At 37.4% G+C, this 11801-nt stretch overlaps 1 protein-coding gene across 3 annotated transcripts in view; it reads right to left on the bottom strand.

Moving 5' to 3' along the window:
* eya2 (EYA transcriptional coactivator and phosphatase 2) overlaps positions 1–11801 on the bottom strand; it is a 40305-nt gene that overhangs the window by 6418 nt on the left and 22086 nt on the right. For 2 of the 3 annotated variants that reach the window (XM_015040066.1, XM_015040067.1), the window contains exons 5-14: positions 9835–9911; positions 9493–9676; positions 8517–8653; positions 8315–8398; positions 4633–4722; positions 2784–2842; positions 1841–2001; positions 1229–1343; positions 990–1111; positions 275–375 (exon numbers count right to left, since the gene is read on the bottom strand). In XM_015040066.1, the coding sequence (XP_014895552.1) occupies positions 275–375; positions 990–1111; positions 1229–1343; positions 1841–2001; positions 2784–2842; positions 4633–4722; positions 8315–8398; positions 8517–8653; positions 9493–9676; positions 9835–9911 (1130 nt within the window). The remainder of the gene's footprint in view (positions 1–274; positions 376–989; positions 1112–1228; positions 1344–1840; positions 2002–2783; positions 2843–4632; positions 4723–8314; positions 8399–8516; positions 8654–9492; positions 9677–9834; positions 9912–11801) is intronic. The other variant, XM_015040068.1, reaches the window with a different exon arrangement.

Here is an 11801-nt window from a genome sequence, read left to right as displayed (position 1 = left end):
AGCAGTGACTGACCTGCTTCGCAGGTCAGTCACTGCTCTCCTTATGCATTGCTGGCAGGCCCCAAATATATAATCAAGGTAGGGTAGGCCTTTGGACCAGTTGGAAACATGCTGTCTGTCTGATATCAATTCCTTATAACATTCTGACATCTTAGTGTTAATATAAGAATCAGTCACAACAGCTTTGCAAATAGAGATTCTCATAGTGTACCAGATTTTATGAGGACCATTTTTCAGCAGTCAGCCATAAAACAACAGACTGGATTATATATACCTTTTTGGCTACGGTCTCCTCTTCGGCTCCATCTCCTATTACCACGTAGACCGCTCTGCGACCAAACCTCTGAGATACACGCTCAAAGCAGCTCTCCTTTCCTTTAAAGAGGGAACATACATATATGTATCAAATAACAAAACTGAATTTTTGGATAAACCAAAACAAAAAAGAAACAAATTTACACTTAAAATATAGACGGTGTTACATCAACACATCTGTCTTGTCTTAGGGCAGTGGATCCCAGTCTCTTTTCCTGAGGGTGGTGGGGGATGGAGTGGGGCTCTTAGGAGAAATATGCTTCAGGATAATTTTTTATGTCTTCAGAACTACGCTTCCTTTTGAGAAGCAGGTTCTGTGTAAACGCAATAAAACAAGGCCTAATATTTCCTCTCAGATCATGTTACAAATTAATGCAAAAAGTTGCTTACGTGACATAATTTTATAACTTTTAACTTTCCTTTCTGCAGTGTTTGACTCAGGATGCACTATCTGTCATTCACTATGATTCACTATTTGCTCTGTGCTCTCAACCATTATAATCAGATATCTATGTCATCTCAGTGTGCTGCAAATTTTAATATGCTAAGTCTTTTTGGCATCAAAGCGCAGGCACTCCAAGAGCTTTCCAGGACCCCACTTAGGGATGCTGCCTCCCCCCATGTTGGGAATCACTGCCTTAGGACATTGTTCTGCTCCCAAAGGTTTTCCTCACCTGTCTTTGTTGCACTGTAAATGTTCTCTATTGGGAAGGCTGAGCCAAGACCGTAGAGTAACACCTTGGAGAGAGCAGGGATAAGCTGGGTGGTGGTCACCAACACATTCACACAGTTAGGTCTGGGGAAAGAATGGAGGCAATATTATAAAATGTCACATTTAGCAGTGATTCCTTTCATATTGTAAGATTTATAAAATCAAAAAACATCCTCCATTGGTGGAGCAGGAAAGGCTAACCTGGAGTTGATTAAAGCCAGGGCTTTTAGTGCTTGAGTCAGCCACAGGTCAGTGAGGACTTCCATCTCTCTCCTCAGCTGTAACCATTCCTCTCGCTTGGGACTGCCCAGCAGACCTGAAAAACACGTCCAGAACAGCTTGAAACACATCTCCACGTGTGTGTGTGTATATATATATATATATATATATATATATATATATATAATTTTCCTTCTAGGCACTTAAAATTGATTTGTCAATGTAAAATGTTAGAAAAAGACTCAAGCAACAAATGTTTTTGATAAAAAGGTACATTGCTAAGCCTTCTGAAAAAATTTAAATCACGTCAAGTATTTTTCTGCTCTGCATTGTTTCCAGCAAATATCCAAGGGTTACTTTTAAGCTCTACTATAATGACCACAGTGAATCTAATTACACAGTTCATGTTATTAGTAATCTTCTTTTCATAGTGGGACTGCAAATCTTACTTAATATATTAAATTGTGTTGATCTTTCCCTTTTTAGCGTGTTGGAAAATCAAACACCAGGTATTTATGAAGGTAATTTAAATAACTACAACAGGTGCAAACACATGCTCACAAAGGTATCAAACAAAATGAGAGCATGACGGACCTCCAACATTATTTTTGTAAGTGTTGTAGATCTCCTTGACTCTGCGGTATCGGAAGGCCAGTTTCCTCATCCAGTCCACCCCTCCATGGACTCCTGACCCCAGGCACAAAGATCCTGCTCCTGCCGGGCTCTGGAAGCCATCCGACCCAAAGTTGTAAGTGCTGCAGATTTTCAATAAAGGAAACCGTCAGATCATCAAAAAAACAAACAAACAAACAAACAAACAAAAAATATATATATTTTAGTTCACACAATCCAACTTGTTTCACTTTTATCAGTTTGTTAAGGTGAGTCCCTTTGTCATTCATCAATTTTAAGGAAGTATACATTATAAAGTAACCGAACATCTGTCAGGGTCAAGAGGTTACCTTTAAAACTGAAACGAGACCATCAATGAAAGTTTGTCAGAAAAAATATTATATGCACTAAGTATTAAAATCATGAAATAAAAAAATGGCCTTATTTAATCAATAAAAAAAAATCTCATTGTTTTTGTATGTGTGATTAAACTGAAATAACTTTTTTTGTACAGCACTTCAAGTCGACATTTGTTGTGAATTGGCGCTGTATAAATAAATTGAATTATTTTGCTTAGTCTTTTTTTTTTCAAATTACTCACAAAAGTGCCCTGAAGTATTTACACATGTTTACGTTGTTTAAAGTAAGAGATATTTTATGAGATTTTAAAGCGTTGGATAATCATGTGACATACTTTACTGCTAAGGAAGTACAACAAAAAAGTCACGGACAAGCTTGCAAATTTGAATAAACATATTTCTTATCTCATATCTCATATCTCTTATACACCTATTCCTCGCTTCATCTCCTTTTTTGTTTTTTCACCTGGTGTATTAAAATTTAGAGGGAAAATCTGGTTCACATCCACAAAGAAACTGGCTGTGTCCCACATCAAATCTCTTCAGGAACACAAAAGAAATTTTACCTCAGGTCCTGTCCATTGTCATCTGATGCCACGTCATCAATATGAACCTGGTCACATTCCTGGGAAATAACAACGAGAGCAGACATGTCAGGAGATCCATTTCACAGTGTGACACGTCAAAGTTAAACAAATGTTATCGTGGCAAAATGATGGTGTATCTTTGTAGTAATCTGAAGGAAACTAAACACAAACATTTAAACAGACATTAAAATCCATAGTACAACCAATCAGGGTCTGTGTTAAAACCAGTCCATTACTTTCCATTTTTAGCAAAACTGCCTTCATCACTATGAGAAAAAAAAAATAAAAAACAAGCACTGCACAACGAATATCATATAACAAAGGCATATGAGAGCAAATGTCTGCAAAAAAAAAGATTTTTTATGATTCTGTCCAGAGTCCAACTTAAAAGATCACAAAACCATCCATCTTTCACTTTGTGAAACTCTGCATACCTTGATTTTTCTGAAAGCTACACAATATACAGAATCCATGAATAGGTTGTAATTGTTATGAAGTGACCCAGGACAGAAAGGCTCTCCTATCACATTTCAGTCACCCAGACAGAGACACTACCTCATCCTCCTTACATTATTGCAGGTCTTGGTTCTCACTGGCTAGTCGCCATATCTCACTCAGGTGGCTTTATCAGAAAAGTGACTGGTGACCATTAAACGTAAATGAGCACTTCAGTTCTGAATATGAACTAAGACTTAGAGAAAAAAAAATAGTTCTTGATTAAAAGAACTAATATTGTAAAACAAAAAAAAATAATTCTTTATTGTTTTGGGCTTGAGACTTGTCTTTGTTTTTCAGGATTACTATTATCATTATAGTTAGTTGTTTTTTTTTTGTTTGTCTTCTATAATTTCTAGTTACAAATAAATACACATCTTTTTAGTAGACGTTGATGCAGCCTGAATAATGTTGCACTTTTCAAAATTGTATTTGTGAAAAACTCTGAGCTACTCTGAGCTAGTCTATTAAATCACATTTTAAAAAGAATACAATAAAGTGCATGAGATGTCAAAATTATACAATATTTAACGTTTCTGAATACTTTGGGGAAGATATTTTACCAATTTCTAATTCATAACAGAAATTCAGATTTTTATTGTCATTCTTTATCAAACAGTGAACTATACACATGTGATACCTGCGGCACTGTTGACACAAGTAAGTATATAATTGGATAACTGCCTCACTTGACAGCAGGAGCTGCTAGCCAGCTCCAAAGTACTGCTCAGGAGATTTACTCAGCTCCAACTACAAAAGAAGGAATGAAAACTGGGTTTGGAAATGGCTTTGTTGGCTCCTTTCACTCCTCCACATTGCTTCTCCTCGTTTGACTAATTTTCCTCCTTGGATGCCCAGACACACACCTGTAATTATGACGCAAAGTGTTCTTGTTCCCTTTGTCTGAGTCCCTCTTTAATCTTTTCCCTTTTGTCAGAACAAGGGAGAGGAATGTGATGAAAAAAACATGTAGTGTTGAGTCTTTAGCATGTCCTAAAACACAGGTTTTTTTTTTTTTATTTCGCTTGAGTCATTGCTTTTAGAAGCTGTGTTAATGCCTAGTTGCCTATATTAAATTAGTTGAACTTTAAGAAAATCTATTAAGTGTATTTGTGGCTTTTTTCTAGCGCACTGGAACATTTTTGACAGTTAAAAAACTGTGAGATCTGCACTGAACCTAATTTGAGGGTGGATCAGAAAGATTTTTGACTCAAGAAGGCCGGGCGATTGCTGCTTAGTTGACTTCGGATGAGAAAAAAAAAAAAATCTGCAACTTTCTCAGTTTAGGCTTGTTCTTCATCTGTTTCTGATTTGCTTAAATTTTAGAACTCACCTCCAGGTCATTGAAAAAGAGTCTTGAGTCAGCTAGATTGAAGATCATTTCTTCCATCCACAAACCCAGAGACACTGCCTTTGATGAGTCCTGTTCAACAGACAAAAGGGGGGAAATTAATACTCCTGATATATAATCCTTCTATAAATCTTAGCATAATCTCATTGGGAAGACAAAAATCTCTTTCTTAAACCAAAATGATACTTTTTGTGTCACAATACATAGCATATGTTGCCTAAAAGAAATGTCTCATGGTGAGCTTTATTTATGTATTTATGTCTTGAAATATGCTTTGTAAAGAAAATAAAATTGGGATTCGGAAACTACAAACATGCTTTCACCTTCTTTACAAAGATAATAACAAAATAAGGATTTCAAATAAGCAGTTTACACATTTTTAAATTATGTAAATAAGGCGAAAAAAATCATAACTTGACTGTGAGATTGTTTGTCTAAGATATGTAAATAAACGTTCGGTTAAACTGAATTAGCAAACAGCATTACTCCCGCCATCATGTCAGTGCAGCTGCCTGTCTTTCTACTAACTTCCTGCTCATCAACTACACTGACAAACAGGTTTCAGGGGGAGAGAAGTGAGAATATTTTACTGTCAGTCATACTGTCTGCCAAACTTTTTCATTACTGTTGATTTTCCGCCTGAGTTTTGTCTAGCAGACAGACAGTTTGTTTTCTCTCATCTGGAACACTTTCTCTGTCCACTAAAGAGTTTTAATCTACTAAGTAAACATCAGATTAAAAGTTACAAAACAAGAAAAAGGTGTTAGTTCTGACTTTTCTATGAAAATCTATGTAATTGAAAATGGAACATTTTTTACAGGCATAAACAGGGATTTTTCTAGTCTTGCCCACAGTAGGTACAACTCTAATGTAATGACAAAGGCAAAATGTAAATGTACAGTGAGGTAAAAATAACCATTAGATGTGTCTTGTATCAATGCTATATATTTCTAATGGGGTATTAGACCTGCCTGCAACAATCCATGTCATATACACATAGAATAAGTCCATAAATTAAGAAAGGCACCACAAAGTGGATTGACAAAGAGAGTAAGTGCTGAACACTCAAAATAAAAAGTAATGAAAGGCATGAAAAGACAAGGAAATTGCTGGAATTTCTCGGTATTGAGACGGCAATCCTGGCCCCTGTCAGTGCCATTTAACATAAACTAGTTAAGCCCCAGTTGTTAGCAAAGATTCTTACCAGGTTATCACTCAACATATTTTAGATATAAACTTCTGAAAGATCTGGTGGTTACTATTTGGCAACAAGCCAAATATTTAAAAAAACTTCCATTCACCATAAACCAGCTACGAACAGGTGCTCCTCACATGACGACTTACTTACAGACATCAAACTAAAATGAAAAGAGTTGCTCAAGAGCCAAGAACGACTTTCAGTGAGACTAAGACCTAGAAAAACAGGTCGAGCTTTCCGATGAAACAATAAGTAATTCAGTTGACTGCCGTGACCTTTACACCTGTTAACTGCACAAGAGTTTGTTGCAAAAAAAAAGCATGTTGAAGCTTGATTAAAGTTTGCTGCGGGACATTTGGAAAAGCCACTTTGGATGAGGAATTGTGCTGCACTTCAAAACTTCCATATCAACAGTGAAGTTTGCTGGTTTGAGTGCCGTAGTGTAGGGCTGTTTCACAGCACAGTAAACAGGAAGGCCTTGTAAAATTGAAGGATGAATTCAGAGGTGGCCAGATAACTGAAGATGAAACAAGATGTGCAAATTCACATTTGCCGAGGAAGTAGACAGATTTGCCACTTATATCCCCTGCTATATCATCGGAAGTAAAAACAATAAAAAAGTGGATCTAATAACATAGAGCAGTTAAGGTCACATCAGTTTACTTTGTCATATGATAAAACAGCTTCAGTTATTAGATTAATAAGCAAACAATTAATCTCCTATCCACAGAGACATATAAATCATAATACAGAATCTCTCTGCATGGATGTGCTGTAATTCTATACTGCAAAAGCAGGTGTGTTAAGTTATGTGTGCCACATTGTTTTGCTGGCAGCCCTGGCAGCAGGACAAGCCAGAAGGGAGAAGTGTCAGCCAAAGGTAAGCATCTCATTAAAGTATTTAGAGTGACAAGCCGGGGCTTTTTTCTGGTCTACAATTACAAGCCACAAGTAGGGTAAAAAGATGACACGAATAGGGCAATTACAACACCCCCCCCTCAGAAATGAGTGCAATATAGAACAAGAGGGTGAAAAAAAGTTCAACAGGATCAATATTGAGACAGAGGAAGTTTTAGAAGAGGAAGAGGTCAAATGTTTAACAAATGTTTTTTAATGTTCGGATGAGAATTAAAATTATAATCTGTAATCGTCTAATTCTTCAAACAGGGTCTGCTACCCGAAGTCAGAATTGTTTTTCTTTTCATATATCATCATCATCGTCATCATCATATATTTACTCCAGACACATAAAAGGTCCATAGTAAAAAGGATAAAACAAGTAATTCATGTTAAAACAAGGAAAGATACAAAAATCCCCTCACTTCTCATCTTAACTCTTATGCAAGTAGTTTGCCGATATGAAAGACAGCTGGGAGACTTGAATTCACATAGTGGAGGACAGGATGGGGTGTTGTATGATGAATGAGATAATAGATGAGATGATATTAAAGGTTCTCCAGTAACGTTTGGCTCAACAAAAACTGCTGAAAACAGGCATCTTTCAGCCTGCCTCCCACGTATTTCCAAGAACAGGTCCCAGTTTTACCTTGAAAACCAACCATTTGTTCTCAAAATCTATTCATATTTATTCAGTCAGTGAAGTCATGAATAAGCAGAAACTGTATAAACTGAGCAAAATTAATTAAACATGAGATTGCTGTAAGATTAGAATGAATTCTGTGTTAATTATCGTTTTACAAGGTTTTATGAAGCCTCAGAGAACTGGACTGTTTTCTCTGCTGTCACTCATTTAATTCCTCCGCTGCATGTCTGAGTTTTGATGTCAGAATCTGTCCAACCGAGCTCCCCTGGATCCAGCAGTGGGGTGTTTGTGTGGTGGGAGGAATTTTTGGCACATGAGTCACATTTCAACACATCCGCAAGGCCCAACTAGCACTTTGCTTCTTCCTCACTCTGCCTCTCCAGACCCTTGCCGGGACAGAGCAGAAAAGAAAAAGAAACATCGGCACACAAGGCCTGCCAGGGAGCTTAAATGATCTGCAACGCTGCTCTCAAACTCCCATCAGCCTTGTGTCAACCCGCAGGGGGACCGTGAGAATTCAAAACAAGCTGCCTTTGCCAAAAACAAGAAATGCACCACTGTCCGCCCCTTGTCAGCTGCCGGTCTCTTATGTAAAGGTCCTGCTGGCTGTCAATCACGCCGCGGGCTGTCAGGGTAGCCAAACAACCCCGCTGCATTATGAAAAGAAACAAGAGGGCAGAAGGCATAACATGGCCAGTGTGTGAAAATGTTCAGAGATGAGACCTGAAGGTTATGGACTTCAACCTTTGTTCAAATAAGCAGGTGACTAGAGAGACAAAGGGAGTATTTCGCAAAGTCGAACTCTGTGTTTACCGTGAAGAGTCTAAGCAAACAAACTGCTTGCTATAATCGCCTACTGTGGGGCTGGGATTTGTCACAGAGTATGGCTCTTATGCTAATGACAAAGTGAAGGGTAGTCCTACCTTGCCAAACCGTGAGGAGAAGGTTCCAGTGAGGAGCGAATGGAAAATGATGATGGTTTCATCCAGATCCCAGATAAACACACGCTGCAGTGAAATAACAGATAAGTTAGCTGCATGACAGTTTATGTGTTCATGAAAGGGAGAAAGATAAATATTGTTTGTGAGAAATGCCAATAGTTTTGCTGTACAAGAGGGTGTTTACCTCTATATCAGAGTCAAGAGGGGGAGCAGGTTCAATAACTCTTTTTCTTCCTCTCAACTTGCTGTCGGATCCCCTCCGTCCTGGGATTCCCTCTTCTTTACCCGGTGTTGGTGGACTGGGTGGTGGATTGTAATCTGCTAAATGAAAATAACCTTAAAATCTGTAAGACTTTTTACACTTATTCCATATTTTTTCTAACGGTTAGAATCTAATTAGTAGCCACATAAATAGTATTTGTTTTTACGTATTACAATTCTAATAACCCCTAACCCTAACTAACATGAATTACTTGCTTTTTGACAAGCAAAATCAGGATATTCTGCAATTATACTTATATTCCATTTCATATGGCAAGGACTTTTTTGATTTTTCAAGAGTAATTTACAATTCACACAAAAAATTAAGTACATTTTGTGCTTCTAACCATCTCTGTGCTGATGATATTACTCAGTTAAGTACAACAATTAAACTATGATCTCTATTTAAATGAATAACCAACATTAAACACAGTTGTAGTAAAATAACATGCATACACTCCTGCACAGTGCCAACCTGCAATCAAACAACACATCGGTGCACTGAGCTGAACTGTTCAGCATGGCCTCTGAAACATTTGAATTAGTTCTGACCCTGCTTGAAATCAACATGTTTTTCTTGTTTTGACTGATTTTGGTTTAATTAGATGATTCATTTTTAAAGTCAGTTACCTCTTATTGCAGAGTTTCATGTTAAGTAACTGTGCATTTTGGCTACATTAAGGATGTTTTTGATGTGCCTTTATGTTTTCAAGTTGGCTTGTCTTTACTTTTGCATTTTTCTGAAGCAATTGGTGGATCTTACCACTGACAAGTGTAATATCAATGGTTTTTTTTTTTTTTTTTTTGTTGTTGGTCTGAAAAACTAGTTCACAGAAGAATAAATCAAGAAAGCAAAAAGAAGCAAAGACTTAGATCTTGAGAAGAAAATGACTCTTTACCTGTATGTGACTCTGGGCTGTGATTGGGCATCATAACCGGGTGCTCTGGGTGTTGATAGGCTAAAGGAGCTGTAATTGCTGCAGGACTGATGTTGCTGCTGGTTATGTAGGGACTGTTGTAGTGATGTGAATTATAATAGGGAGAGTACTGGCTCTGACTGTAGCTGGAATATGCAGAAAATTCCTGACAATGGAAACAAGAATTTTAATCGGTTACATCAGGTTGTAGAAAAAGGGTAAATGTTAACAATTAGTAGGTCAATAATTATTAATAAGACTATTATGTCTTCAGTAGCACAGGAACTTCTTTAAATATAAACTTTCTTAAGGTAAATTACTCACTTGTTGGGTTGAGTTGAATGGGGTTGAACTTGAGATTGCATGAGTACCTTGAAAAATTCCAGATGAGATACCAGCACCTAAGAAGAAAATAAATTATATAAAATGGAAAAAGTGAAAGTTTCTGTTAATATGAAACAATTATAAACATAAAAGTATGGGTGATGCACTGGTAGTGTTTATTTGCTTTCCAACTTATGTAGACGAATAAGGCTGTGCTGTAACTGTCCTGCATCTGATCTCTGTAGCTGTGTGCAGGAGGAAGTAGCTCTTGTTCTTTCCTTGGTGACAGCTCAGAGCTGCAGGAGCTTAGTCTGGGATTTATGACTGACATGGCAATACAGGTGGGAAAGTCTACAGCTCCTGCACTTCTTACTGCTGTGGGAATTTTCAAATAAGATCAAGCTAAGACAGGAATGCCTTCCTCCAAGCAATCTCCCCTCACCTCCAACATCCTGTTGAGTCTATATGTACTGTTTGTCAGGTTATTAACTTTTCTTATCTCCAGCCAACACCCTGTACAACATCTTTACCTTTATTTTTTTTTTACCCAGTCTGTTTAGCATGTGGCTGACTGTTCCAAACTTGCATAGAAACTAATTTGAATAAATACTGGAAATGGGCCACTTTGAAACACATGAGCTATTGAACACAATACAGGTAGAAAAGAGCACTGTGTTGGGCATATCATATGATGCAAACAAACTTCCCCGAAAATTCTAATCTGACCAAAAGTTCAAAAGGTTGACCTCATAGTATTTATTCAAAAAGTACCTTTGTATGAGTGCAATTTCTCACTGAGGTTCAAGTTCAATGACTAGTAACTACTATACTGAATACTGCCTTAGTAGTAATACATACAAGCACCACCAAATTTCAAGATATGATAATCTTGAAATTTAGACTTGCAGGTAACTTTTTGTCTGAAAACAAAAAGTTGGAAATAAACTGAACACATAGCTTCCAATGCCATTTAGTTAAGTCATGCAATGTAAATTGCATCAGTCCAGACTGAGGCATTTCAAAAAACAGCAGGAATGTGAAACTCATCCAGATGTTTGAAAACGTTCTCAAAGGGGCAATATCAATCAAGTAGCAATGTTACCTTCAGTTATAATGAAAATCTCGTAAATGTCAAAAATAGCTTAAAATAAATTTGAATTTGGATTGTGGCCATATCTTACGCCTTGAAATTAGCCTCTGTCTCTTTAAGAAGTTCCAACCCTTTCTGACACAATCCTCAGCACATCATCACAATAATGCTTCTCCATAATGCCGTTTACATCCATTCTTAGGAGTATTGGACTGAGAAATAGTTTATATGATAAGTTTAAAGAGCCTAGCATGGACAGCCGAAGTCGAACATTCGAAGAGTGGTTGTATGGTTGTGGGATGTTTGTTTTCACACACACCCTTCCAAGGGCTACAAGACACACTGTAGCATACATCACAATGTTTTGTCACATGCTAAAAATTAGCTTCAGTGCTAAGTTTAGCTAACGTATAGTCAACAACATCTGGATAATCAAGAGCACGTTGACTAACATGGACTTACGCCATTCAGTATGGTAAAATTAGTGTATAAGCTAAAATTAGCCAAAATAATAATGTTAGCCTAAATGCTATCAGTGGCATGTGGGGTATCACTAGCATGTGATACCCCACATGCTAGCATACTAAACATGGCTAATAAATAAGAAAAATAGCTAAAAGCTTTTTTTAGGGAAAAAGGCTAATGCTAACTAGTGAGGGGCAGTGAAATGCTATGTGCTAATGTTAATGCACTGCCTTGCGCAGCCCAATAAAAACGTTGGGTTTACTTGTGAGCTGGGGTCTGTAATTAAAGTTAATTAGTGGGGGACAGATCGAGATTGGACACTACATCTACAGGTCAGGTTGTATGTTTTAGGCCTTATCTAAACTCTAGAGCAGGGGTCCCCAAACTACGGCCCGCGGGCCGGATCCGGCCC

The sequence above is a fragment of the Poecilia latipinna genome, unplaced genomic scaffold, assembly GCF_001443285.1.
Source record: "Poecilia latipinna isolate Pla-1442-1.1 unplaced genomic scaffold, P_latipinna-1.0 Scaffold494, whole genome shotgun sequence".
Taxonomy (NCBI): Eukaryota; Metazoa; Chordata; class Actinopteri; order Cyprinodontiformes; family Poeciliidae; genus Poecilia; species Poecilia latipinna.
Note: the sequence above shows the minus strand (reverse complement) of the source record. Positions and strands in the feature narration are given on the sequence as shown.